Raw genomic sequence first — 26491 nt, forward strand, 5'->3', positions numbered from 1 at the left:
AGCCGAATTGGGGGGGGGTGAAACTTCCACACATGCGCAGTTTCCATCTCCCTTGGACATGCGCATCCCGAGACGCCTGCGCGGCGGATAGAGCAGTTTCCCGAGCGTGAGGGATTGTGGGAGTTATACCCGCCATTATTCATACGGAACCCAATGTGGCTAACATATTGGGGAGGATAATAGGTGGGAGTGAAACTGAACCCGATAATCAGCACCTTCAGGGGATGAGAACTGGGGACGAATAGTGGGATTAATTAGTCTTAAAATCAATAGGGAGAAAGGAGTGTGTGGCCGACAGCATTTTCTGTGACAACTGGAACTGTCAGTTTGGAATTTATATCCTGTGATCAGTCATGACTTGATGATGTCAACCCCATCACACCCATTAAAATCACTATCAGGTCAGTCTTCAACCTTCTCTTTCCCAGAGAAAATATCCCCAGCCTGTTCAATCTATCCTGTAACTCAGTTCTGGTATCATCCTCGTGAATCTTTCTCTGTCAGATTTTAAGGGGTATATAATTAATATTTAGGCTCAGTTTAATTTGGTTACAGGTGCCAATTACTCAGTTCCAAATTGACCCTCTAAAATGCTTCAATTTGAAAGAAAGGCAAGACAGGACTCTGAAATAGTAAATATTTATCCGTATTTATTTTTTAAAGATAGTATGCTGATGAAAGACACAAGTGATTTTCATCTCCTGAATTTGCGACCATTCAATGTGGATCTGTGAATCTTCCTCCGATTCCTGAGCCAACAGTCATTTTGCAAAATTGCCCCAGGGACATTCAGTATCTCCAGGACTAGAATCCAACTTAGCTCAAGACCGTTCTGGAAACCCACTTTAAACACGTGAATGAGCATTACCCAATCTGGAATCAGACTTGTTTTAAGCAGACAATTGCTCATTGCTGTCACTGGGTTAATTTTATTGAATGTAAGCTTTTATGTAAATTGTTCCATGGGCAGAACAATGGGACTGTTCAGGACCTTTCTTTTAAATGAATTTGGACAAGATCATGACTGGTTTACCTCAAATAAATACAGGGAAACTGTTTCCACTGACAAAGGGATTGTTAACCAGAGGACACAGATTTAAGGTGATTGACATAAAAGCCAGAGGGGAAATGAGAAAGATAAATCTTTACACAATGAGGTGTTGTGATACGGAATGCACTGTCTGAAAGGCTGGTGGAAGCAGATTCAGCAAAGGGAGTTGGATAAATACTGGAAGGGGATTAGTTTGCAGGGTTCATGGGGAAAGGACAGGATCATTGGACTAATTAAGTAGTTCTTTCAAAGAGCCAACAGAGGCACGATGGACCGAACTGCCTCTTTCTGTGAGGTGAGATTATGTGATCGCAGATAAATAAATATGTGGCTGCAATATAGACAGTGATGTCAATAATATCTGGAATTCCCATCGTGCCCCTGCTAGCCAAGATTTTATGGAGGTCCTTCCATTAGCTTTCGGATGAACAACCCTCCAACTTTCCTTTAATACCTCAAAATTGTGGACCTCTCAGTCCAACGTGGGCTTCACTATCTTCTTACTAAAAGACTTAAACATTAGCAACACCCCTGGTTCCTCACGGCCCTCTTGACTTCTGGTCTCACAGCTCCTGGTCCCACAGCTGACTACTTCCAAGCGAACTGCAGATTGCCAGCTTTCCATGAGAAACACCCAGAATTCAAACCAAGGCTCCACCCTGAATCACTTATCCCCATGGCAACACAGACTCTTGGGGATGTCCAACAGATGTTTAAAGCGTTCAGCTTCAAAAACCATACCTTTCGACCCGGAGGTCTGCATGACGAATTCACCTCTGTGACAAAGACAGGGCAGTAATTGTCAGACCCGGTGTCTCCAGGTCGCCAGCAAAAAGAGCTCAGCTGCCCTTTTACAGATCTTACCCTTCCAGCTTTGACTTCTTAAGTCAACATGGGTGATTGCGAATTCCCTGAGGGTGTTTCTGTAAGATTCTCAACCCAGGTTTTCCATTTATCTTAAATTTTAAAAAATCCAATTCCCAAACTAAAAGTTATATTTCTTAAACATGAATCATGAAACTAGATCTTCACAACATCTTCGCCAGGAAGAAATGAAAATGTATCACCCTCGTAATACCCCATTTAGAATATTACAACTTACACCCTTCTGTATATTTTAACAACAGCCATGATCTTATTGAATGGTGGAGCAGGCTCGAGGGGCTGAATGGCCTACTCCTGTTCCTATGTTTTCCTGTGTTTAAATATCTGATAATCTGTTAAAGACATAATAATCCCTCCATTGTCCCCTTCACATTCACAAGTCCATCTTGCTAACAGCACACTGCTGAATTCCATGTCCAGGAATCACAGTTCACTTAAGGTGGAAAACATTATTGCTCGCTATATTTTCTGAAAGTTTTCTTCTTACAATAATTATCGTCCAAAGTTCCTTCTGCGAGAGGAGAGTCCTCATTGCTGCTCAGATGTGCGTTTTCAAGTTCAGTTTCGAATAGTCTGTTCAGAGTTCAAGTTTTGAACTTTATTTTCTTCTATGTGTGTAGTTTCCCCATTGTTTCAATCCAAAGGGAATGTCCCGGTCAATCCCACATTTAAACTCTATTCTTCTGGCTCAGTTCTAGGCGGAGCTTCATTTTTCAGTTCATTTCCCAGACTCCAACATTTTGGATTATCTTTTGGAGACAGCAAGTTCAAAATGGCTTCTTTTTGTGTCAATAACTCGCTCATCCATTGGTCAAAATCTTCATTAGTCTGATGTTCTTTGAGCCTTGGAGCGCATCAGCACAATTGGTCTCTGTCAGTATTTATGTTCCACAAGAGCCTCCACCCACCCCTCTTCATCTCCCCCATCAGCATATCCTTCTATTCCTTTCTCCCCATGTATGTATCTAGCTTCCCCTTCAATGTATTCATGCTGCTCACCTCAACCACTCGCTGTGGTAGTGAGTTCCACATTCTCACCACTCACTGGGTAAAGAGGTTTCTCATCAAATCCCTATTGGATTATTGACCTCCTTCATCATCTGAAAGATTTCCATCACGTCACCCTTTAGTCTTCTCTTTTCTAGAGAAAAGCAGCCTCAATCTTTCCTGAGGGTGAAATGCTCTCAGTTCTGGTATTATTCTTATGAATTTTTGTTGAACTTTCTCCAGTGCCTCTCGTTCCTTTTTCGAAATGGAGATCACAAATGTTGACAGTCCTCCCAGTGTAGTCTAACCCTGGTTCTAAACAAGTTGAACATAATCTCCCTGCTTTTCAATTCTATCCCTCTAGAATGGAACCCTATTTGTGGGCCCCACACTTTAAGAAAAATAAAGTTCTCAGAGAGAATGCAGAGGAGATTTATGAGAATGGCACCAGAGAAGAGTGATTTGGGGGGGTTAGAGAGAGTGGTACAGCTGAAAATTTTCTCTTTACATCACAATCATGGGGCTGTGAAGGAGGCTATTCAGCCCATCAAGACAATGCTGTGATAGAGATATAACTCTTCTGCAAAACCTGAAATCTGTGTCCCCTTATTTCTTGTACCATTAAGTTATGGCAGGGTTTTTCAAACTCAGGGTCCCGACTGATGAAGAGTGCCTTTGTGTTACTGTATTCTCCTATACAATTAACGAGGCAGAAATTTGCACTAGACTTCTCGGATGCAAAATGAAATTGTATTGATATCTATTGATTATAAAGAGAATAATCTTCTTGTGGTTACAAAATCAAAATGTTCTCAATTCAGGCCCCTGCTGAAAGCTTTACTTGTGATGATTATACTTAGTAATTTACAAACGACTTGGAATTCAAAATACAGTAATGGTTTCTTTGCTCGAAGCAAACAGCTGTGCAGATTAGAAGTAGAATGAAAATATGAAAATACGAAATAAAGATAGTAAATAGCTTGGCAAAAGTATAAGATGATTCTAGAATGAAATAATAGCCTAAAACTATTACCTTTAAGGAATTTGTTATCAGCCTAAGTCAATCTATTCCTGCCCCTGTAACATGCTGATTGGTTTGGATGAGTCTTCAATACATTTGGTTCGATAATTGGGTTGTCAACCTTCAATATGCAACATTAACTTAGAATTAACAGCCATGTTGCATCTGTGAATTCTTTAGTGGGCATTGGTATGCAAAATCTGTTCTTATCATGGACTGGTATGCGCTTTATCCTGTAATTCCTTCTTTCCAACAATGGAAGGCTCATATGAACTCTAATGTCAACCTGACCTTCAGTAGAAATGTGGCATTTGCTTAGTTCGTTTGCAAACTGTTTCAAATGCTGTGCCTTCGCTTTACTTATTTCTGCAAGCTGTGTGCTTTGTAAACTGATGTTAAATTTGTACAGTTTTGCAGTGTCATGATGGAATCCATTTTAAAATGACTTTTGAACTGAGTTTTTAAAAATCTACAATCAAAGGATCATTAATTAACCTTTTTACCTATCAGAACCAGTTGGTTTCCTTCAGCGACCAACGCGACCCATGGGTGGGTCATGGGAAGGTGTCGGGAGGGTCGTGGAGTGATCGGTTGTGGCATTCCCGATCATAGGAAGATGACCCCAACAGCCGTGACCAGCTTATAGGAATGCTGCTGCGGGCAGTCTCCAATTGGTTGCAGTGTTGGGGGCATGGGGTTCGAGGCTGGGCTATGTGCTGGTCACCGCACGCAGGGGATGGGGACAGGGGCTGACAGACATCCACATGGGTGCACAATGGTAACAGTGGTGGCCCCAGCTTGGAGCTCCGCTCTGGTGCTTGTCTTCTGTGCGCTGCTCAGTTCGTCACCCTCCACCGATCGATAGTACACGACCTGCGGCTCTGTGGTCAAGCTGTTCAACAGCTGGCACAATGTCTGCTTGCACTCCCACACTGTGAAGTCCTGATCGGGCAGTGGTCAGCAGTCTGTGACTGGGGCGGATGCAGCTACTGGACAGTGAGAGCGAAGTCAGGCCAGATTTGTTGGCGAGGAATACCGATCAAACGAGGCCAGTCAATACAGCCGACACATATTAACAGTCATCACTTACACAGAAACTTACACAGTCATTGCTTTGTGTCACCACTCTCTGGAAACCAGGGAGTAAGTGCTTTTGGTGAGAATGGAGAAGGAGATGACTTGGATGTTTGGATAGTGCAATGCAGTGGAAACAGTGAGAAATATTGTGACATTGTGTGTGTTTGACAAGTTACTTCATCTTGTCTAAAGTCATAATTTGTAAAGTAAAAACAAGATTGTACTTTTTTCTGTACTTGTTTAAATATCTGAATAAATGGGAATATATTTAAAACAAAGTTTGTGTGTAAATGTAAGGATGCACATGTTCAACTGAAAATGTTTTAATTTTCAGTAATTATAAAGTCATAAACTTGGAAAAATCAGGTATTGGAAATAAAGTTTAAAAAAATAAAAGAATGTCGACCGTGACTGGCCTTTAAATATGAACGATGGAGTCTTTCCGCCAGAGGGCGGTGAGAAGGTCACGCGTCCGGTACGTACACTGACGCCATGTGCCCTGTACGTCCATGCTTTGGGTGTGAAATCGTGGAGCAGAGATTCCTCCATTTTGTAGCTGCCAGCAAGCAAGCAACAGGACTGTGTGAAGAACTGAAGATGGATTATTTTGTAATAAGGAAGAGAGGGCAGAACACAAACAGACCAGGATCTCACAACTGAATCTACTGGAGAGAGCTTCGCAGGAGAGTCCACGGCAGGACAAAGCAGTGCTGGTGTGAGATAAATACAGAGCCTCAGGGCCTCATTAAGAAGAAACTGAAATTGGGAACAAAGCTGTATAAAGATGATTTCTTGAGATATGGCTTTAATTGTGTCAATGCACTTCAGGATGCAAAGCCCTTGTGCGTTATATAAAAAATAAATACAATAAAATCGCTTATTATCACAAGTAGGTTTCAAATGAAGTTACTGTGAAAAGCCCCTAGTCGCCACATTCTGGCGCCTGTTCGGGGAGGCTGGTACGGGAATTAAACTGTGCTGCTGGCCTGCCTTGGTCTGCTTTCAAAGCCAGCGATTTAGCCCATTGTGCTAAACCAGCCCCTATGTGCTAAACCAGCCCCTATGTGCTAAACCAGCCCCTTGATGCCCCTGAATGTAATACAAAGACAGAGCTCCACAGACAAAGTACAATACAAGAACAACGGTAATAATAGTTAATAATAAAAACAACAAAACACGAGCCCCGTGCTGTCACCATATCCGTGATTGAGGTCCCAGTGTCACATTACATTATTTAGTTATTGAGGGCGACTCCCTCCATTTTCCTGGTTTAGCCTGTGTGGGAGGGGTTTGTATCCCTCCTGTGGGTGGCCCCCTCCCTGTTCCTTCTCTGCTATTCACAAGCTCCCATCCATCCAGTCGACATTCTCTGTCCACCTCGCCAACTCACACGCAGGAGGTGGAGTTGACCCTGTACAACGCCTCGATCCAGAGTCCTCCCCCTATCTCCATGCTGATTTCCTCCATCCATTTCCGCATGGTCTCATCCAGTGGGGTCCTGACCTTTTCCATAAGTCATCAGCAGATGTCGCCACACTTGTCACCCCCTAACCCGTCCAGCCCTACCATTGTGTCCAGAAATGTATGTCTGAGTCTTTGCGGGAATGTTTTTGCCTCCTTACAGAGAAAGTCAGGCAGCTGCAGGTACCTGAGCTCATTCCCTTAAGGGAGTTGGAGCCTCTCTGTGAGTTCCCCATGGTTACCAGTCTGTTGTCCATGTCCTCTCCTGTCAGTGTCCCTCTGTCTGCCTTCCATGACCCAAATGTGGCGTCTACCTTCGCCAGTGTGAACCTGTGGTTGTTGCAGCTGGGGGTCTCTATGGACACCTCGACCAGTTCGAAGTGCCGCCTGAACAGGTTCCATGTCCTTAGGGTGGCCACTACCACTGGGCACCTGAAGTGGGTGTGGCGGGGGTGGGGGGTGGGATGAAAGAGAGTGGTACGGTGGCCAGCGCTTGGAGAGACGTCCCCATGCAGTAGGCCTCCTCCATTCGGACCCAGCCTCCAGTTCACTTAGCCCCCTCACCTCTCCTCGTTTGCCGCCCAGTGGTAAAATAGGAGATTGGTAGGGCCAGGCCTCCCACATGCCGCCCCCATTGTAAAATACTCTGACGCACCCTAGGATCTCTTTCCCCCCCCCTCCCCCCTTCCCCAAATTAAGATCATGATTAACTTATCGACCTGGTGAAGAAGCATTTGGGATGAAGATTGGGAGTGACCTGAACACAAAGTGGAACCTAGGCAGTACATTCATTTTGATTGTCTGTACCCTTCCCACCAGGGAAAGAGGGAGTGAGCCCCATCTTTACAGGTCCCTCTTCACCTCCTCCATGCTGGAGAGGTTCCATTTGAGGAGCCTCTTTCAGTTGTGGGTCACTTGGATCCCCAGGTACCTGAACTTGGTTTGGGCCACTTTATTAAGTAGCAATTCCTCCAGCTCTGTTCCTCCCCCTTGAGGGTTTACCAGGAAGGTTTTGCTCTTTCCCAGGTTGAGTTTGTAACCTGAGAAGACGCCAAACTCCCTGAGGAGTCCAGTTAGCTTTTGAATGCTGGCTAGGGGGTTCGACATGTAGAGGAGCAGGTCATCAACATCGAGTGAGACTCTGTGCTGTCTGCCCCCTCTCCCCCCCACCCCCCGCCCCCCAGCACGCTGCTATGGGGTCAACCACACGCACCTTGTGGTCCCGGCCTTGTCCGTTTGAGCCTGCCCTTGCTCACAGGCCATTCAAGATGGCCGTTGACTACGTCCTCTTTTTCACCATCTCCACGTGTTGTCTGTTGTAACCAGCCCTTTACCCGCCTCCATTCCCCCTTCTGTTTCTCCCTGTTCCCCCGCCCTTGTGCTCCCCCCTCCTGGTCCCCCTCCCCCTTGACTCTCCCTCTTCAATGCAACCCTGGACCACTGCTCTTTTTGCCCTTATTTCCCTGAATTTCTCTGTTTTCCCTTCCTCCTGCCAGACGCTCCCTCCCTCCTGGGAGGCATGCGGCAGCCTCTTCCTTCACTATGCTCCCATACACCAGCTTACTCGCTAGTGTAGTGGCAACCCCCTTAGCCAGGTTCCCCTATTTAACCCCCGTCTGCTTATCCCACTTTCTCCGCACCTTTGCTTGTGTTTGCCCCTGCCCCTCTCATCCTTTGCAGCCCGTGTTCTGGCCATTGCATTCTATCGCTGTTTGCCCAGTCCGTTCTTCTGGACAAATGTGTTGCCTTTCTCCGGGGCATCAAAATAATGTTCCTTCCCATGATATGTAACCCATAGCTTGGCAGGGTAGAGCATGCCAAACTGCACCTCATTTTTGTACAGGGCGGATATGGCGGTGTTAAATTCGGCCCGACTCTTGGCCAGGTCGGCACAATGTTTTGGTACAAGCACATGGAATGTGCTTCCCACTTGCCCCCTCTCACGCCTTTCGCCCACCTCCGCTCCTTGTCCTGGGACTTGTGCAGCCTCACGGTTATCACCTGCGGTGGCTCCCCAACTTTGGGGAGGTGGCCTGTAGGCGAGGTCTACTTCCGGGGCTTGGTGACGCCCTCCTCGCTGACCAGCTTCCCGAGCATCACCGCTACGCACTGCATTGGGTTCCTCCCCTCCGTTCCTTCCGGCGGCCCCAGAATTCTCAAGTTCTGTTGACGGGATCTGTTCTGGCCATCGACATTTCCTTTTAGCTCCTCTTGGGCCCTGATCAGGCTCGCCACCTTGGCCTCAAGTGCCACGACCCGGTCCCTTGATCCATGGCACCTTTCTTAAGGTCTCTTGCATTGTCTTCCGGACCTCAAGCTCCGTCTTGGCCATTGCTTCCCTCATGGGGGCCGTAGCAGCTTCTGCTGCTGTTTTGACAGCTGGAGGTCTCTTCTCAACTCCTCCCTATGTCCCTGGAGCTCCAAGATGATGATGAAGCCCATAAGCTGGTCCATCAGTGCCTGGGTCTGCACTGGGAGCTCTGTGGGGTCAGCCCCACCTCATGTGGCTGCCGGCTCCCAGGCTGAGGTTACCCTCCCCTTGTCCTTGTTGGCTTTTCGACTGGGCGGCTGACTTTTTCCCATTCTTCTTGTCAGTGCGGTTGACGGGGGTCAGGCTGTGGGATTACAGTTACTTTTGGTGCCCGTTGCTGGGACTAAAGGTTCGTAGTCAAAGATTTTGTGTGAGCGCTCAGCTCATGGCCACCACTGGAAGTCCCTCCAATGACATTATTAACAGTTTCTTCCCCCTTATGTACGTCAACCAGCTCAATTTGGCTGGACCTGGCTGGTATCTGGGGTTTAAAACAGGATGATGGTCAGCTATTAATATTATTTCCCAGAGTCCCTTGTATTGCGCCTAGCCACTTGACCAGCCCTCTAAGGTATCAATTATTTGTGGGAATATCTCTCGCATTATGGGAAATAAAGTGACTCCTTTTAAACATCACAAGTTATGCACATTCTCCCCGTGTCTGCATGGGTCTCACCCCCCCCCCCCCCCCCCACAACCCAAAGATGTGCATGGTAAGTGGACTGACCACACTAAATTGTCCCGTAATTGGGGGAAAAAACACATTAGACGACACTAACTGAGGCTGGTTTAGCACAGGGCTAAAGAGCTGGCTTTTAAAGCAGGCCAGCAGCGCGGGTTCAATTCCCGTACCAGCCTCCCCGAACAGGCGCCGGAATGTGGCGACGAGGGGCTTTTCACAGTAACTTCATTTGAAGCCTACTTGCCACAATAAGCGATTTTCATTCACTAATCTATTTTTAAAATTTAGAGTACCAAATTCTTGTTTTCCAGTTAAGAGGTAATTTAGTGTGGCCAATCCACCTACCCTACACATCTTTGGGTTGTGAGGGTGAGACCCACGCAGACACGGGGAGAATGTGCAAACTCCACACGGACATTGACCCAGAGCCGGGATCGAACCTGGGTCCTCAGCACCGTGAAAGGCTGAATACTTTAATGATTGTTTTTCTTTGAATTTAGAGAACAGAACTGATTATTTTAATTCTGAGGAAGGAGGATAGTTCATGAATAGTAAATGTTCACCCTTTGACCTCTCACATAATGCTAAGACCAAATCATGTGATGAGCTTGTGTCCCACAATTCAGTATAAAATCCTGGAATAACTACTGCTGTGTTTTCTCCTAAAAGTGTGGGGACCAGACTCCCGTGTACCTGACCACATTTAAGTATGATAGCTCTGTCTTTTTTTACTTCACCAGCATCATTTTAAATCACAACGCATTTACTCACCCTGCTATTATTTTTTAAAAAAGATAATTCATTGAAGATATATCCAGAAAATACAAAAACAGGAAAAGACAAAAACAAAACAATATTGAACAAGCCGTAATACAGTAACAGTACATATAACACTACAGCATTACAACAGAGCAGGAACCCCCATATATACAAATACGGACTGTGTATGTTCTCTTGGCCGCAGAAAAATACTTTGCACTGAACTTCGGTACATGTGACAATAAATCAAATAAAATAAAATATTACCCAAACCGAATCAAAGATAATCACTATCCCACATCTCCCAAACCCAGAACATCAAACACACCTCAATAAAAAGAAAACTGGAAGGAGAATGATAAAGAGAACATAACAAATGTACAGAAATGCACAACAACTGAACTATCAACAATATCATCAACAGCACAGAACAAGCACATTTTAACATATTTACAGATCCCCAGTCACCTGGTACCTCAGAAACTTGCCTGCCTCCTCTGGAGTGTCTCAAAAGTGTTTCTGGTTCCGAAAGGTGATCCATAAAAGAGCCGGATACAACATTCCAAATCTCACACATTCCTTATGCAGGACCGCCTTGACCCTGTTCAATCTGACTCGCCATTTGGCCAGTTCCGTGGCCCAATCAGGGGTGACTGAAAACGTTCTCACCGACCAGCTTCTGCAGCATCTGTGCGACATACTCCAAAGATAACTAGCCCTCTAACCCCTCTGGCAGACGCTCTATTCGGATATTTTGCCGAAGCTCTCGATTCTCCAACTTGTCAACCTTGTCACGTACTTTTCTGAAGCTATCAGCCACCAAGGAGAGCTCTGCTTCCACCCAGCCAGTCCTCGTGGTCGGCGACAGACTCCTCCATTTTCTGTAGAGATGCACCCTGAGCCTCTAGTCACTGCTCAACTCTCTCCACTTCCGTCTTAATTGGGTCAATGGCCCTTACTAGATCTTCAGAGATTTCAAACCTCTGTTTTTGGAAATGAGCTGTTAAAAAGTCCACCAGCTGAGCTGTGGACCATTGGGCCGGAGGTGCCGACCTAAGGGCGAGAGTCAGTGGCTCAATTGGCAGCATGAACAGGAGTGGGGATAGCGGGCACCCCCACCTCATTCCCCTGTGCAGCCGGAAGTACTCAGAGCTGGTTGCATTTGTCTAAACACTCGCCATAGGAGTGCTGCACAGCAGCTTCACTCACAGGGTGAACCCTGCCCCAAACCCAAACTGTTCAAGCACCTCCAGGAGATACCTCCAGTCTACTCGATCAAAAGCTTTCTCAGCATCTAGGGAGACGATCACCTCTGGTGTCCTCTCCACTGATGGGGTCATTATAACGTTCAGCAGGTGTCTGATGTTTGTTGCAAGTTGTCTGCCCTGAACAAACCCGGTCTGATCTTCCGCAGGCAGCTCTCCAGTCGCCTCGCCAGTGCTTTCGCAAAGATTTTCACATCAGTATTTAAGCGAGAGATGGGTCTGTATGGTCCACACTCTATTAGGTCTTTGTCCTTCTTGGGGATTAAAGAGATCGCGGCTGGGCTAGCATGGGTGGCAGGGCCCCCTTTGACAATGAGTTATTGAACATCTCCCGCAAGTGTGGGGCCAGTGCTGCTGAGGATGTTTTTTAAAGTCTGCCGGGAACCCATCCGGTCCTGCTGCTTTCCCTGATTGCATGGTGTTGATACATTCCACGATTTTGCACAGCACTAGCAGTGCTTCCAGCACCCATTTCCCGTCCTCCCCCACCACCAGCATATCCAGTCTGTCAAGGAATTGTTCCATCCCGGAGACCCCTTCTAGGGTCTTGGAGGTGTATAGCCCTCGGTAAAAGATTTTAAAGGATTTATTTATTAACCTTGTTTGCGTTCGCTACCGTCCGACCGTTACTGTCCCTAAGTTGAGCTATCTCTTTCCTGGCCGCCTGTTTTCTCAACTGGTATGTCAGCTTGCGGCTGGCTTTGTCTCCATGTTCGTAAAAGGCCCACCGTGCCTGGTGGAGCTGGTGGGCTGCCTTCCGTGTGGAGAGCTGGGCCCACCGTGCCTGGTGGAGCTGGTGGGCTGCCTTCCGTGTGGAGAGCTGGGCCCACTGTGCCTGGTAGAGCTGGTGGGCTGCCTTCCGTGTGGAGAGCTGGGCCCACCGTGCCTGGTAGAGCTGGTGGGCTGCCTTCCGTGTGGAGAGCTGGGCCCACCATGCCTGGTAGAGCTGGTGGGCTGCCTTCCGTGTGGAGAGCTGGGCCCACCGTGCCTGGTAGAGCTGGTGGGCTGCCTTCCGTGTGGAGAGCTGGGCCCACCGTGCCTGGTAGAGCTGGTGGGCTGCCTTCTGTGTGGAGAGCTGGGCCCACCGTGCCTGGTAGAGCTGGTGGGCTGCCTTCCGTGTGGAGAGCTGGGCCCACCGTGCCTGGTAGAGCTGGTGGGCTGCCTTCCGTGTGGAGAGCTGGGCCCACCGTGCCTGGTAGAGCTGGTGGGCTGCCTTCCGTGTGGAGAGCTGGTCAAATTCCATCTGCAGCTTATTCCTTTCTGCCAGCAGTTCCACGGTTGGGGCTGTGGAGTTCTGTCGATCCACCTCCAGTATGGAGTCGATCAGCCGCTGCTCGACTTCCCTTTCCTTCCTGTCCCTAAGGGTCCTATAAGCTATGGTTTCCCCCTGATCACCACCTTCAGTGCCTCCCAGAATGTGGAGGGTGAGATCTCCCTGTTCTGGTTGCAGGAAACATAATGGCTGAGGGTTTGGGATATTTTAGTATTGAATTTCTTATTGGCGGGGAGGGCTGTGTCCAGCCTCCATGGCAGGGTGTTGGACCCATTCCTTCTCCAATCACATGTCGATGTAATGCATCGAGTGGTCGGAGATTACAATCACGGAGTATTCCGCCTTTGTTACTCCTGGGAGTACTCGCTTCCCTACCACAAAAAAGTCTATCCGTGAGTACGCCTTATGCATGTGGGAGGAGAATTATTTTTTTCTCAGCTGGTGGAACCTCCACGGGTCTACCCCCAACCCATCCTCTCCCTCTCCATCTGCTCCATAAAGGTGTTCAATTTTCATGTCATGCCTGACATGTTACCTGTCCTGGGGTCTCATCTGTCCAATGTCAGGTCCTGTTAAAGTGGCCCCCATGATTAGTTGGTGTGTGTCCAAGTCCGGGATTTCGGCCATTGTTTTCTTGATGAACTCTGTGTCATTCCAGTTCGGGGCATTCGTTTACCGAAACAACAGGGGCCCCTTCCAGGGTCCCGCTGACCATTATGTACCACCTCCTGGATCCGTCACTGTGCTTGTTGCTGTAAATGAGACTATGACCATGCCCCCTTGTCCGAGTGTCGAAACATGAGTGTAACGTTTGTGCTGTCCAGCCCTTCCTTACCCGCTGTCGGTCCCTCTCTCCCAGGTTTGTTTCCTGTTGGAAGGCTACGCCCATCCTCAGACTCTTGAGATGGGCGAGGCATCCGGATCTATTCAACAGCCCGTTGATACCCTCACGGTCTATTTAACAACCGGGTTGGAGGTGCTGGTGTGCTGCCCCCTCCTGTGGGGTTAACTGTACTCACCATGTGGGCCCGGCCCTGTCCGATCGGGCCTGCCCTCGCTCTCAGGCCGTTCAAACTGGCCGCAAACTGCTTCCTCTTTTTCGCCATCTCCACGTGTTGCCTGTTGCAGCCAGCTCTCTACCCCCTCCCCCGTCTCCTCTTACCCTTGTGCTTCCCCCTACCATTCCCTCCCTCCCCCCACAACCCCGGCACTGCCTTCTTTGCCCCTTTGTTTTCCCTGAATTTGTCTTGCCTCTCCCGCCTGCCAGGCGTGCCTTCCCTCCCAGGAGATGCGCCGCAGCCTCCTGCTTCATTGTACTTCCATGCACCAGCTTATTCGCTGGTGTAGTGGCTCCTCTCTTGGACAGGTTCCCTATTTAACCCCGTCTGCCTCTTCCCCGCTCCCTTGCCCCTGTCATCTCTGTCCACATTCGTTCCTGCCTCTCAGCTCTCGCATTCTAGCCCATGTGCACTCGCACTGCCTGTCCAGACCATTCTTCTGGATGTATTTGTTGGCCTCCTCCAGCATGTCGAAATAGTACTCTTTCCCCTGGCATGTGACCCATAACTTGGCAGGGTAAAACATGCCAAACCGCACCTTGCTTTTGTATAGGGTGGTTTTAGGGCTGTTAAATTCGGCCTGGAACTTGGCCGGGTCTGCCCCAATGTCTTGATACAAGCAGATGAAATGTCCTTCCCACTTCACCCTCTCGCACATTTCGCCCACCTCAGGATCCATTCTTTGTCCTGATACTTGTGGAACTTTACAATTATCGGCTGCGGAGGTCTCCTGACTCTGGGCCACTGCTGAAGCGACCTGTGGGCGTGGTCCACCTTCGGGTGTTTGGCGAAGCCCTCCTCACCAACCGGTTTCCCGAGCTTTGCCGATATATAATCCGTGGGGTTCCGCCCCTCCATACCTTCTGGTACCCCACAATTCTTAGGTTTTGGCATTGAGACCTGTTCTCCCGGTCGTCTATTTTTTCTAAGCCCTTCTGGGCCCTGATTAATCTTACCACGATCCCATTCCCTTGCTTCATGGCAGCCTTCTCGAGGGCTCTCGCCATCGATCTTTGGGCCTCAAGCCGCCGCTCCATTTTGGACATAGCCTCCCTCATGGGGGCCGTTGCCGCCTCCACTGCTATCTCGACGGCTGCCAAGAGGTCTGCAGCTCCTCCCTGTGGCTATGGGGCTTGGAGGTGATGAAGCCGATAAGTTTGTCCATCAGCTTGGGACTGCGCTGAGAACTCTGTGGAGTTGGTCCTTCTCGGTTCCGTGCCACCTCGTGTGGCTGCCGGCTCTGAAGCTGCGGTACCCCCCCCCCCCCCCCCCTTGCTCTGAAGCTGCGGTATCCTCCCCTTGTCCTTGCTGGCTTTTCCGCTGGGTGGTTGGCTGTCTTTTCTATTTCTCGTTGATGCGGTTTACGGGGGTTAGGCGGTGTGTGTGAGGGGTGGGAGTGGGGTCGTGAATAATTTTGGTGCCCAATTGATGGGGTCAAAAGGTCATATTCAAGGATTTCACACCAGAGTCACCTTGCGTGCGACCGGTCAGCTCATGGCTGTCACCAGAAGTGATCATGCAGAGTTACATCTCCGCCTTAAGGAAAGCCTTAGCCACAGGAAGAATCATGCTGCAGTCACCTTAGTTTAAACCATGTATTGCTTACTTTGTTCCAAACTTTCCCCACTCTTGTTATATTTACAACTCACAAATTCCTTTACACCCAAGGGATTATGCTTTCCAAAATCCCAGGCAAGCCCCCAATTTGTTAAGAATCCACCTGATGTTAATATGAGGGTATCCCAAAATCCAGAAGAGTAACTTGGAACACTGGTTCTTCACAGCGTATATTTTTAATTTGGTATATTGTGAGAAAAATGTGAACCAGGGTGGAATATTCCAGTCGTTGTGTGAACCATTAATAAAGAACATTTATTTAAAATAAAAAACAGGAAGACAATAATACACTACAACAGTTAAGTACACTGATGGCTATACACACACTGTGTTACAGGCAGTTACCACTTGGTTCCCAACTACCTATGTCTCCTGAACTCTGAGATGCCTCCTTGTTCCCAACCAACATCCATTATATAACTCTGAGCCAAATCCAGCAGATAGTTACCATGTGCTGGTTATTTGCCAAGTTTGGGGAAACCGTACTCAGTTTCAGCAAAGGCAAAATCTGCTACTTCTCTTCGGGAGACATTTTCTGCAGCTGGGTGTGGCTGTGATGGTTTGTTTGCCTCTGTCCTTGTCACAAGCATTATGTTATTGATATATCATTCTTTCCCTTTGATGTTATCCACCCTGTGGAGTCAGCTTTTAGCATATACATATCACTTTCCTTATCTCTCCACTTTGAAGTTACCTCTTCTAAACCCCATTGTTATCCTCTAGTCACATGGGTAAACACTTGCTTTTCTCACTGATGTGCAAATTTGCATCTCAAAACCTCTTCAGATAGTTGCCATTATCAACTCCCCGTTTTATTTTATCCCCATTTCATTTTCCAAATCTTAGTTTTCCCCAATTATTAACATTTCTGACAAAAGTTTATTAATGAAACAGAACATGGTTAAAAATACAGAAAATGACTTGAGGATCAAAGACAACCAGAGTAAAAGGATGTTCACAATGTTCTGGACCCAAACTCTTTAATTCATCTGTAGCCTGTTCCCTGCCCTCTTTGTGGAACACCTCCGCTCAGTCCACAAGCATGACCCTGACCTTCCGCTTGGTGCCATTAGAATTCACCACCTTGCTCTCAGGCTCACATTTCTGTCCTCGGCCTGCTGCAATGTTCCGGAGAAGCCCAACACAAGCTGGACGAACAGCCCCTCATCTTCCCATGAGGCACTTTACAGCCTTCTGGACTCAACATTGAGTTCAACAACTTCACACCCTGAACTCTCTCCTCAATTTTGATTTTTTTTTTTTTTGCTGAGTGTCAGTCTACATCTTGTTTTCATGGGGTTTTTTTTGCTTCCAGACAGAGCTGTCCTTTATTCTGCCATTAACACTTACTCTGGACCAATGTTTTTTTTCTTTACTACAACCATGTACTGAATGATCTGTCTGAGCTGTCTGCAGAACAATACTTTTCACTGCACCTTGGTACATGTGACAATAAACAAATCCAATCCAATCCATTGCCTCTACCTTTGCCTTTTGTTCCAGGACATTTTAGTCTTTTAATCTCACCCGCCCTCTAACCAATCCCTGACTTTCTCTTTTGTTCTACCTGACCCTTCCCCTTTCTCAACAGTATCAGACCCATCACATTTCTCCCCCTCTTTAGTTCTGAAGTAGAGTTACATTGGACGTGGAATGTTAACTCTGTTCTCTCTCCACAGATGCTGCCAGGTCTGCTGTGTTTTTCCGGTTAATTCTGTATTTATTTAACTGTAGTGGGGGGTAAATACTATTTACTGTCCGGGATAAAATATATGTCCTTCATCAGCTTCTGTGGATCATTTCAGTGGAAATGTGCTCTCCCAGGCTCAAAGAGCATCAGCCCACTGAAAGCAAAGTCGTGAGACCGACCAGTCCAGTAGAAAGAAACCTCCGACCCTCCCATTTCACCAAGTGTCAGAATGAACATGGTTCAGTCCTGGATGTGATTAACAGCAGCAATAACAGCAGCATCCAACTCTTGTCATCACTTGTGAAGTCGCTGGTGTAAATGCAGATTGGCCGATGTTTTAAACCTCTGTGCAGTGAGAGCAGCGGAATGGTCTCTCCTCAGTGTGAATGCTTTGGTGGATCATCAGAACTCCAGCACTCCTGAACCCTCTCCGACAGTCAGAGCATTTAAAGGGTCTCTCATTGGTGTGAGTGACATTATATTTCATCAGACTGGATGTCCAAGTGAATCTCTTCCCACACATGGATCAGGGAACGGTCTCTTCACAGTGTGAACCCGCTGGTGTGTCAGCAGGGTGGATAACCGAGTGAATCCCTTCCCACAGTCAGAGCAGTTGAATGGCCTTTCTCCAATGTGAATTTGCTGATGTTGCCACAGTGCGGATGATGTTTGAAACATCTTTGTGCAGTGAGAGCAGCTGAACGGTCTCTCCTCAGTGTGAATGCGCTGGTGGATCATCAGTACATGAGAGCTTTGGAAATCTCTCCCGCAGTCAGAGCATTTAAAGGGTCTCTCATTGGTGTGAGTGACTTTGTGGGTCAGCAGGTGGGATGACTGAGTGAATCCCTTTCCACACACAGAGCAGGTGAATGGCCTCTCCCCTGTGTGAACTCGCTGGTGTGTCTGCAGATGGGGTAACTGAGTGAATCCCTTCCCACAGACAGAGCAGGTAAACGGCCTCTCCCCAGTGTGAACTCGCTGGTGTGTCTGCAGATGGGATAACTGAGTAAATCCCTTCTCACACTGAGCGCAGGTGAATGGATTTTCCCCAGTGTGAACCCGCTGGTGTGTCCGTAGGCTGGATAACCGAGTGAATTCCTTCTCACACTGATAGCAGGTGAATGGCCTCTCCCCAGTGTGAACCCGCTGGTGTGTCCGCAGGCTGGATAACCGAGTGAATTCCTTCCCACACTGAGAGCAGGTGAATGGCCTCTCCCCAGTGTGACTGCGTCGATGTGCTTCCAGCTCTGATGGGGTTCTGAATCCCTTCCGACAGTCCCCACAGGTCCACGGTTTCTCCATGTTTTGGGTCTCGTGTCTCTCTGGGTTTAACGATCAGTTGAAAGCTCATCCACACACGGAACAAATGTATGGTCTCTCTCCGGTGTAAATGGTGCGATGTTTTTTCAGGCTGTGTAACTGTTCAAAGCTCTTTCCACAGTCAGTACTCTGGAACACGCTCACTCGGCTGCGTGTTCCTTGGTGCTATTTCAGTCACACTGATATTTAAAATCTTTTCAGCTGGCAGTTCAGGCAAACATTTCTCCTTTGAGATTCAAAGCCAATGATATTCAGGGCCTGCTAAATCGAGTGACTCTGTCAGATCAAGACTTGATATTTGAGTTTTCTGTGTCTAATTCCTCCTTGCCAAATATCCTGCAAAAACAATTTACAAAAGACATCACTGTCAGTACAGGATAGACATTCAGAACAGACAATTTGAGTTTTTTATGGAAAATTCTTCTGTCTCTTATTTCCCAAAGCTGTAAATCTCCATCCCGCACATTCCCCCTCTATTCTCACTCTGTTCTCACACTGCTGTATCTAATATTCACCTTCCCAATTTTCCTGAAGGTGCTGATTCAGGTTGATTGACAGATCCATGCTCACTGCTTCCTGTCCTGGGCACAGAGATCATAACAAATCGGGGCTGCAGTCAGCCATTCAGCCCATCAAATCTGCTGAACCATTTAATGAGCTAATTGACCGATCTACCTCAGCACTATTTTCCCACACTATTCCCCCATATGCCTTGATATCTTCAATATCAAGAAACCTATCAATCTCTGTCTTGAAAATACTTACAACACCAGGTTAAGGTCCAACAGGTTTGTTTCAAACACTAGCTTTCAGAGAACAGCTCCTTCCGCAGATGATTCACCTGAGGAAGGAGCACTGCTCCGAAAGCTAGTGATTCGAAACAAACCTGTTGGACTTTAACCTGGTGTTGTAAGACTTATCATAGAATTTACAGTGCAGAAGGAGGCCATTCGGCCCATCGAGTCTGCACCGGCTCTTGGAAAGAGCACCCTACCCAAGGTCAACACCTCCACCCTATCCCCATAACCCAGTAACCCCACCCAACACTAAGGGCAATTTTGGACACGAAGGGCAATTTAGCATGGCCAGTCCACCTAACCCGCACATCTTTGGACTGTGGGAGGAAACCGGAGCACCCGGAGGAAACCCACGCATACACGGGAAGGATGTGCAGACTCCGCACAGACAGTGACCCAAGCTGGAATCGAACCTGGGACCCTGGAGCTGTGAAGCAATTGTGCTATCCACAATGCTACCGTGCTGCCCTCTTACTGTGCTCACCCCAGTCCAACGCCGGCATCTCCTCATTTTGAAAATACTTGATGACTGAGGCTCCACGGTCTCTAGGGGAGAGAATTCCAAAGTTTCATCCTCGAGTGAGGAAATCCCTCCTCATCTCAGCTTTCTCTCCATTTTCCTGCCTGTTCCCCATAACCCTCGACTCCCTGGTCAATCAGAAATCTGTCCAACTCAGTGGTGAATATATTCAGTGACCCCCAGACTCCACTGGTCCCTGTGGAAGAGAATTCCAGAGACGAACAACCCTCTGAGGGAGGAGATGACTGGAAATATATAACGTAGCTACAGCACAATATTACACAGCTATAAATTATAATAAATGTACTTCATTACATAACCATCAATAATATATCTAATCTGCACCATTTAACAACACTGGACATTTCTCTGATATTAATTTACTGTCGGTTGAGGGAGAAAAACCCGACAACAGAACCTCCTCCAGACAAGGTTTCCAGGCAACCGGCTGACGGCTCCGGCCAGAGCGAGAAGCCACTCGGTGATCTCCCCCAGACCCGGGACTGCGCATGTCCAAGAGAGAGGGGAAGATGCGCATGTGCGGAGGAGAGCCCACCCCCTGACCTTCCTGCTGATTTGGTGACTAATGGGAAGAGGTGCAGGACCGGAAGGACTCTGTTGCTCCAGCCAATCAGAGCGCGGGCTTTGTGTGACTGACTATTCACACAAACTAAAACCTCCTCCTGTCTCCAACATCTGTGAGTAAAACACTTTATTTTCTCCCCTTTCCATTTATTTTCTCATTCTCACCTTCAATTGGTCACTTGCAGCAACTGAAGGGAAAGGAAGTGAATCCAGGGAGGGTGCAGACTCTGCAAAGCTTGGCCCAGGTCTCTCTCTTAAAGACATTGACATCCTTTGCTCCCTCAGCTTGACACATTTATTTGTCTGGCTAAAAGGATGGTCTCCTTCCCAATGTTCACAATTAAAGGGCTGGTTTCCCCAGGCGATGGCTGACATTTAAGTGGACATCTAACTAATGTAGGACAGAGATATGCCTAGTGTTATATGCTACAGATTAGATATATTATTTATGGTTCTCTTATGGTCTTATAGGAACAGGAGTAGGCCATTCAGTCCCTTGCACATGCCCCACCATTCAAGGAGATCATGGCTGATCTGTGACCTAACTCCATTATACCTTTTTCTTTCCTTGTTTTCTATAAATTCAGAGTATCCAATAATTTTTTTTGCAATAAGGGACAATTTAGCGTGGCCAATTCACCTATCCTGCACATCTTTGGGTTGTGGGTGTTCGACCCATGCAGACTTGGGGAGAATGTGCCTAACTCCACATACCTGCCGTTGGTCCATATCCCATCAAATCTTTGTTCAACAAAAATCTATAGATCTCATTTAAAATTAACAACTGATCCAACATCAAATGCTGTTTGTGGAAAAGAAATCCGAACCTCTACCATCCTTTGTGTGAAAATGTTGTTCCAAATATCGCTCCTGAACAGTTTAGCCCTAATTTTTAGACTATGCCCCAGATTTAAAATCTCCAACCAGTGCAAATTCATGCTCACAGCTCCGAAACTTCACATGTCCGGGTACACTACCAGGAGACCAGGCTGCGAATCCCCAAGGTAATGTTATTATACTCACAGTTCCGATACTCTGCCTCTCCGAGTCCACTCCCTGGAGACTGGGCCGCAAATCCCTGAGGTAAAGTTTTTACACTCACAGCTCTAGTACTCAGTCCCTCCGAGTCCGCCCCCTGGAGACTAGGCCGTGAATTCCCGAGGTAAGGTTTTTATATTCACAGCTCCGATACTCCGTCCCTCCGGGTGCACTCCTGGAGAGTTAGGCTGCGAATCTCTGAGGCAAGGTCTTTGTACTCACGCCTCCAACACTCAAGGGGTTTACAAACTCAGTGTCGCAACCCGCGGGTGGGTAGTGGGCAGGTTTTGGGAGGATCGCGGCACTCGTTCGCGGCATTTCTGATTGCGAGAGGAACGCCCAACGGTTGAGACCGGCTTGTAAAATGCGAGCTGCAACGGACTTTCGAGATTGCCGGCCATCCCATGGATAGCACTGTTGTTTCACAGAGCCAGGGTCCCAGGTTCGATTCCCTGCTGGGTCACTGTCTGTGCAGAGTCTGCACGTTCTCCTCGTGTGTGCGTGGGTTTCCTCCGGGTGCTCCGGTTTCCTTCCACAGTCCAAAAACGTGCAGGTTAGGTGGATTGGCCATGATAAATTGCCCTTAGTGACCAAAAAGGTTAGGAGGAGTTATTGGGTTACAGGGATAGGGTGGAAGTGAGGGCTTAAGAGGGTTGGTGCAGACCCGATGGGCCGAATGGTGTCCTTCTGCACTGTATGTTGTATGTTCTAAGTCCGCTCCACGAGCAGACCACGAATCCCCAGGGAAAGGTTTTTTACTCAGCTCCAAAAATCCAGACCTCTCAGTTCTCACCCTGGAAACTAGGAAAGGTCTTTATATTTACTACTCTGATGCTCCGCCTCTTCAAATCCTCTCCCTGGAGACTAGGCCTTGAATTCCCGAGGTAAGTGTTTTGTACTTACTGCTCCGGCACTCCACCCTCTGAGTCCACTCCCTAGGTATGGCAAAATAGGTATTAGAGACTAGGTATTGGGAAACGTGAGAGAAAAAAATGTTCTCTAGAAACTAGAAATCTCTGTTCTGAATTTCTACCCTGTACTGACAGTGATGTCTTCTGTAAACTCCTTTTACAGGATATGAAAAGAGGAGGAATTACAGACAGAAATCTCAAACATAACCTCTCGATCTGACAGTCACCAGATTCCTTGGGACCTGAATATCATCGGCCTTTGAATCGAGAAGGGGAAGGAAAAATGTTTGCCCAACCTGTCAGCATCAAAAGATTTTAAACATAATTGTGACTGGAAAAGCACCGAGACACACACATCCGAGTGAGAGGGTTCCAGAGTACTGACTGTGGAAAGAGCATTAACCAGTTACACAGCCTGAAAAAACATTGCACCATTCACAGCGGGGAAAGACCGCACACGTGTTCTGTGTGTGGACGAGGCTGCAACTGATTTTCTGACCTGCAGAGATTCGAGGAGACACAAAACATGGAGAAACCGTGGATATGTGGGGATTGTGGGAAGGGATTCAGTGCCCCATCTCAACTGGAGATTCATCGACGTATTCACACTGGGGAGAGGCCGTTCACCTGCTCTGTATGTGAGAAGGGATTCACTCAGTTATCCCACCTAAATACACACCAGCGTGTTCACACTGGGGAGAAGCCATTCACCTGCTCTCAGTGTGGGAAGGATTTCAGTGATCCATCCGGCCTGCGGTCACACCAGCGCATTCACACTGGGGAGAGGCCATTCAGCTGCTCTCAGTGTGAGAAGAGATTCAGTGATTCATCCACCCTGCGGACACACCACCGGGTTCACACAAGGGAGAGGCCGTTTAGCTGCTCTCAGTGTGGGAAGGGATTCACTCATTCATCCTATCTGAATGCACACAAGCTAGTTCACTCTGGGGTGAGGCCATTCACCTGCTCTCAATGTGAGAAGGAATTCACTCAGTTATCCCACCTACAGACACACCAGCGGGTTCACACTGGGGAGAAGCCATTCACCTGCTCTCAATGTGGGAAGGGATTCAGTCAATTATCCAGCCTGCAGACACACCAGCGAGTTCACACTGGGGAGAAGCCGTTCACCTGCTCTCAATGTGGGAAGGGATTCAGTCAATTATCCAGCCTGCAGAGACACCAGCGAGTTCACACTGGGGAGAGGCCGTTCACCTGCTCTCAGTGTGGAAACAAATTCACTGAGTTATCTAGCCTGCAGACACACCAACGAGTTCACACTGGGGAGAGGCCGTTCACCTGCTCTCGATGTGGGAAGGGATTCACTACATTATCCAGCCTGCGGAGACACCAGCAAGTTCACACCAGGGAGAGTTAACTCAGTTGGCTGGATGGCTGGTGTGTGGTGTACAGCGACTTCAACATCATGGGTTCAGCTCCCGTACCGGCTGAGGTTATCCATGAAGGCCCCACCTTTTCAACACTGCCCCTCGCCTGAGGTGTGGTGACCCTCAGATTCTATCACCACCAGTCAGCTCACTTTCTCAAAGGGGAAAGCAGCCTCTGGTCCCCTGGGACTTGACGACTCTTATTTCACACAAAAACAACAAACATAGATTCCTTTAAGGAGCAAAAATCCAACAGGAAAAGTGATGCAACCGTGTCTAACAAGAAATGTTAAAGATTCCATTTGATCAAAGAAGAGACTCATAAAGTGGCCAAAATAGCTGTACGCCTGAGGATTGAGAACTTGTTTTAGAATTCAGCAAAGGACCAAGAAACTGATAAAGAGAAAATAGAATATTAGAGCAAACTGACGATAAACATAAAAACCAACTGGAAAAGCTCCGATACGTATGTGAAAAGGAAAAGATTAGCAAAGACCAATGTGGGTCCATTCCAGACAGAGACAGGAGAGTTTATAATGGGGAATAAGGAAATGGCAGAGAAACTAAACAATGTGTGTCTGTCTTCATGGAGGAAGATACAGAATTTGTCCCCAGAACACGAGAGAACCAACGGACTAGTGAGCACGAGGAACTGAAAGAGATTAGTATTTGTGAAAAAGTAGTACTGGAGAAATTTATGTGGTTGAAAGTTAATAAATCTCCAAAAGCTGCTGCTCTACATCCCAGAGTGCTGAAAGAGGTGGCTGTAGAGATAGTGGATACATTGGTGGTCATCTTTCAAAATTCTATAGATTCTGGAATGGTTCCTGCAGATTGGAAGGTGGTAAATGTAACCCCAATATTTAAGGAGGGAGAGAGAAAACGGGGAACCACACACCCATTAGCCTGACATCAGTAGGAGGGAAAATGCTACAATCTATTATAAAGGATGTAATAACATACAAATTAGGAGCAGGAGTAGGCCATTCGGCCCCTCGAGCCTGCTCCACCATTCAATAGGTTCCCGGCTGATCTGATTGTAACCTCAACTCCACATTCCCCCCGATAACCTTTCATCCCCTTGCTATCAAGAATCTATTCAACTCCGTCTTCAAAATATTCACAGACTCTGCTTCCACTGCCCTTTGAGGAAGAAAGTTCCAAAGATTCACGACCCTCTGAGAGAAAAATTTCTCCTCTGCCTTAAATGTGCAAGTTCTTACTTTTAAAGTGACTCCAATTTCTAGATTCTCCCACAATCTTTAATCTTTTTACGATCAGTTCCCTTTAGATTATTTGACGTATCTTTGACCTCTTTGTGCTTCTCATCTGGAGTCAACTTCTCCAAGATGTCTGCATTTTTTTGTTGGCTGTTCACAATAGGTGTGCTCTCGACTTATTTGTTCAGTGTTGCACTCTCATTGTCAGCCTCTGTACAGTCCAGCTTAGAACTGTCAGTCTCACCGTTATCCTGCACACATTGCATGCCACCCGTGATCACTTTGTCACTAGTTGCAAATAAAGTTTTTTGTTTTTTTAATTAAGATAAACATTTTATTTTTAATGTGATTCTTTGGCCCCAATATTTCCAAGATGGCGTCCAATGGACATCCATCAGAGAACAGATTGAATCAACAGGTTCATTGTTGAAGGAGCCACTCTGGCTACGCATCCAGCAGAAACCTGTTGTACACAATGTTCTGAGTGACATCAATAAGTCCCTTTTTGTCAACCCAACTACAATTATTGTTTCCTCATATCTGTAGAGATTAACCATATCAATTATTATATCAACCATATCTTATTGCAACATTCAGACCACGAGAAGTTTATTAACTGTCCCACGTCCGTAGAGAATCTTTCACAATCAGTGGGACTTTCAGACTCATTGTTGGAAGGAAGCAGCTCAAATGCCAATTAGGTCATCTTCAGGTTCTGGGTCATTCAATGGCGAGCTGCCCAAAGTAGGAAATAAACAAAGCTTTTGGGATTCCAAAGACATTGGTGAAAAATCTTTCAAAAATTGTGTTTCCAGTAAAACAGTTTATCTGCATCAATTTCCTCATTCATATAATCCATTTTGCAATAAAGTTCTGGCTTATTTTGGTCTTTAACACAGTTACTATGGAAAAGAGATGCTCCCATATGCTCAGTTAAATCCCTTCCTTCACCTTCACCATACACTGTGGTGGCCAAATGTTTGCACAATTGCTCCAATCTACTGCACAAATGCTGCATGTCCAAATGGTACTCATCCAGTTGATCAACCAGTTGCAAATAAAGTTGATAGACCTTCATAGTCTTCCTCTTCTGGCTCATCATCTGTTTCATCACTGTCCTCATCGGATGACTGCGGCATCATATCTCGTAGCCAGTTACAATAATCCTTTGTCTTCACGCTGTCTGGAACGTACAGTCGCTCAACGAGGTTCAGGGCTTCGCACACTTTCACTCCCAATATGGACTCTCACTTTGTGTCCACAATGGCGAATTGCACAATGTGACTTTGATTATGCACCCATGCTTCTAGGTCACATACCCCTCGCATTTCAATCGCATTCTGCGCATAGCCAATCAGTTGTTCCAGTCAAACAAAAACTGTCGGTTGAACTCTCAGGTGGTTCAAATCGGAGAGGCTGAGGAGATTGGCACTCGTTCCCGTGACGAGTTTGCAGTTGATTAATGTGGCATTCAGCATCACTGGAATTGTCTATTTGTCTTCAATGATATGTGGCCTGTATGAGCAGGTTCTTTGAAGGGATGGAGAATAGGTGTGGGCGGTGTGTGGGAGGGCC

General features: G+C 47.2%; 1 protein-coding gene and 1 long non-coding RNA gene across 2 annotated transcripts; one reads left to right on the forward strand and one right to left on the reverse strand.

Moving 5' to 3' along the window:
• Positions 1-15688: 15688 nt before the first annotated feature.
• LOC140422279 (uncharacterized) lies at positions 15689-20404 on the reverse strand. The gene is made up of 2 exons (XR_011947353.1): positions 19739-20404; positions 15689-18793 (listed from the first exon to the last, which is right to left on the reverse strand). It is a non-coding gene; the product is annotated as an uncharacterized lncRNA (long non-coding RNA).
• Positions 20405-20530: 126 nt separating this feature from the next.
• LOC140422258 (uncharacterized) lies at positions 20531-25810 on the forward strand. The gene is made up of 2 exons (XM_072507303.1): positions 20531-21363; positions 22472-25810. The coding sequence occupies exon 2, from the start codon at positions 22835-22837 to the stop codon at positions 23684-23686; it is 852 nt and encodes a 283-aa protein (XP_072363404.1). The 5' UTR covers positions 20531-21363; positions 22472-22834; the 3' UTR covers positions 23687-25810.
• Positions 25811-26491: the final 681 nt, after the last annotated feature.

This window comes from Scyliorhinus torazame, chromosome 5 (assembly GCF_047496885.1).
Source record: "Scyliorhinus torazame isolate Kashiwa2021f chromosome 5, sScyTor2.1, whole genome shotgun sequence".
Lineage (NCBI taxonomy): Eukaryota > Metazoa > Chordata > Chondrichthyes > Carcharhiniformes > Scyliorhinidae > Scyliorhinus > Scyliorhinus torazame.

Excerpts from the sequence above, each read along its gene's own strand:
- LOC140422258 (XM_072507303.1), top strand. The coding sequence starts at position 22,835 with ATGGAGAAACCGTGGATATGTGGGGATTGTGGGAAGGGATTCAGTGCC.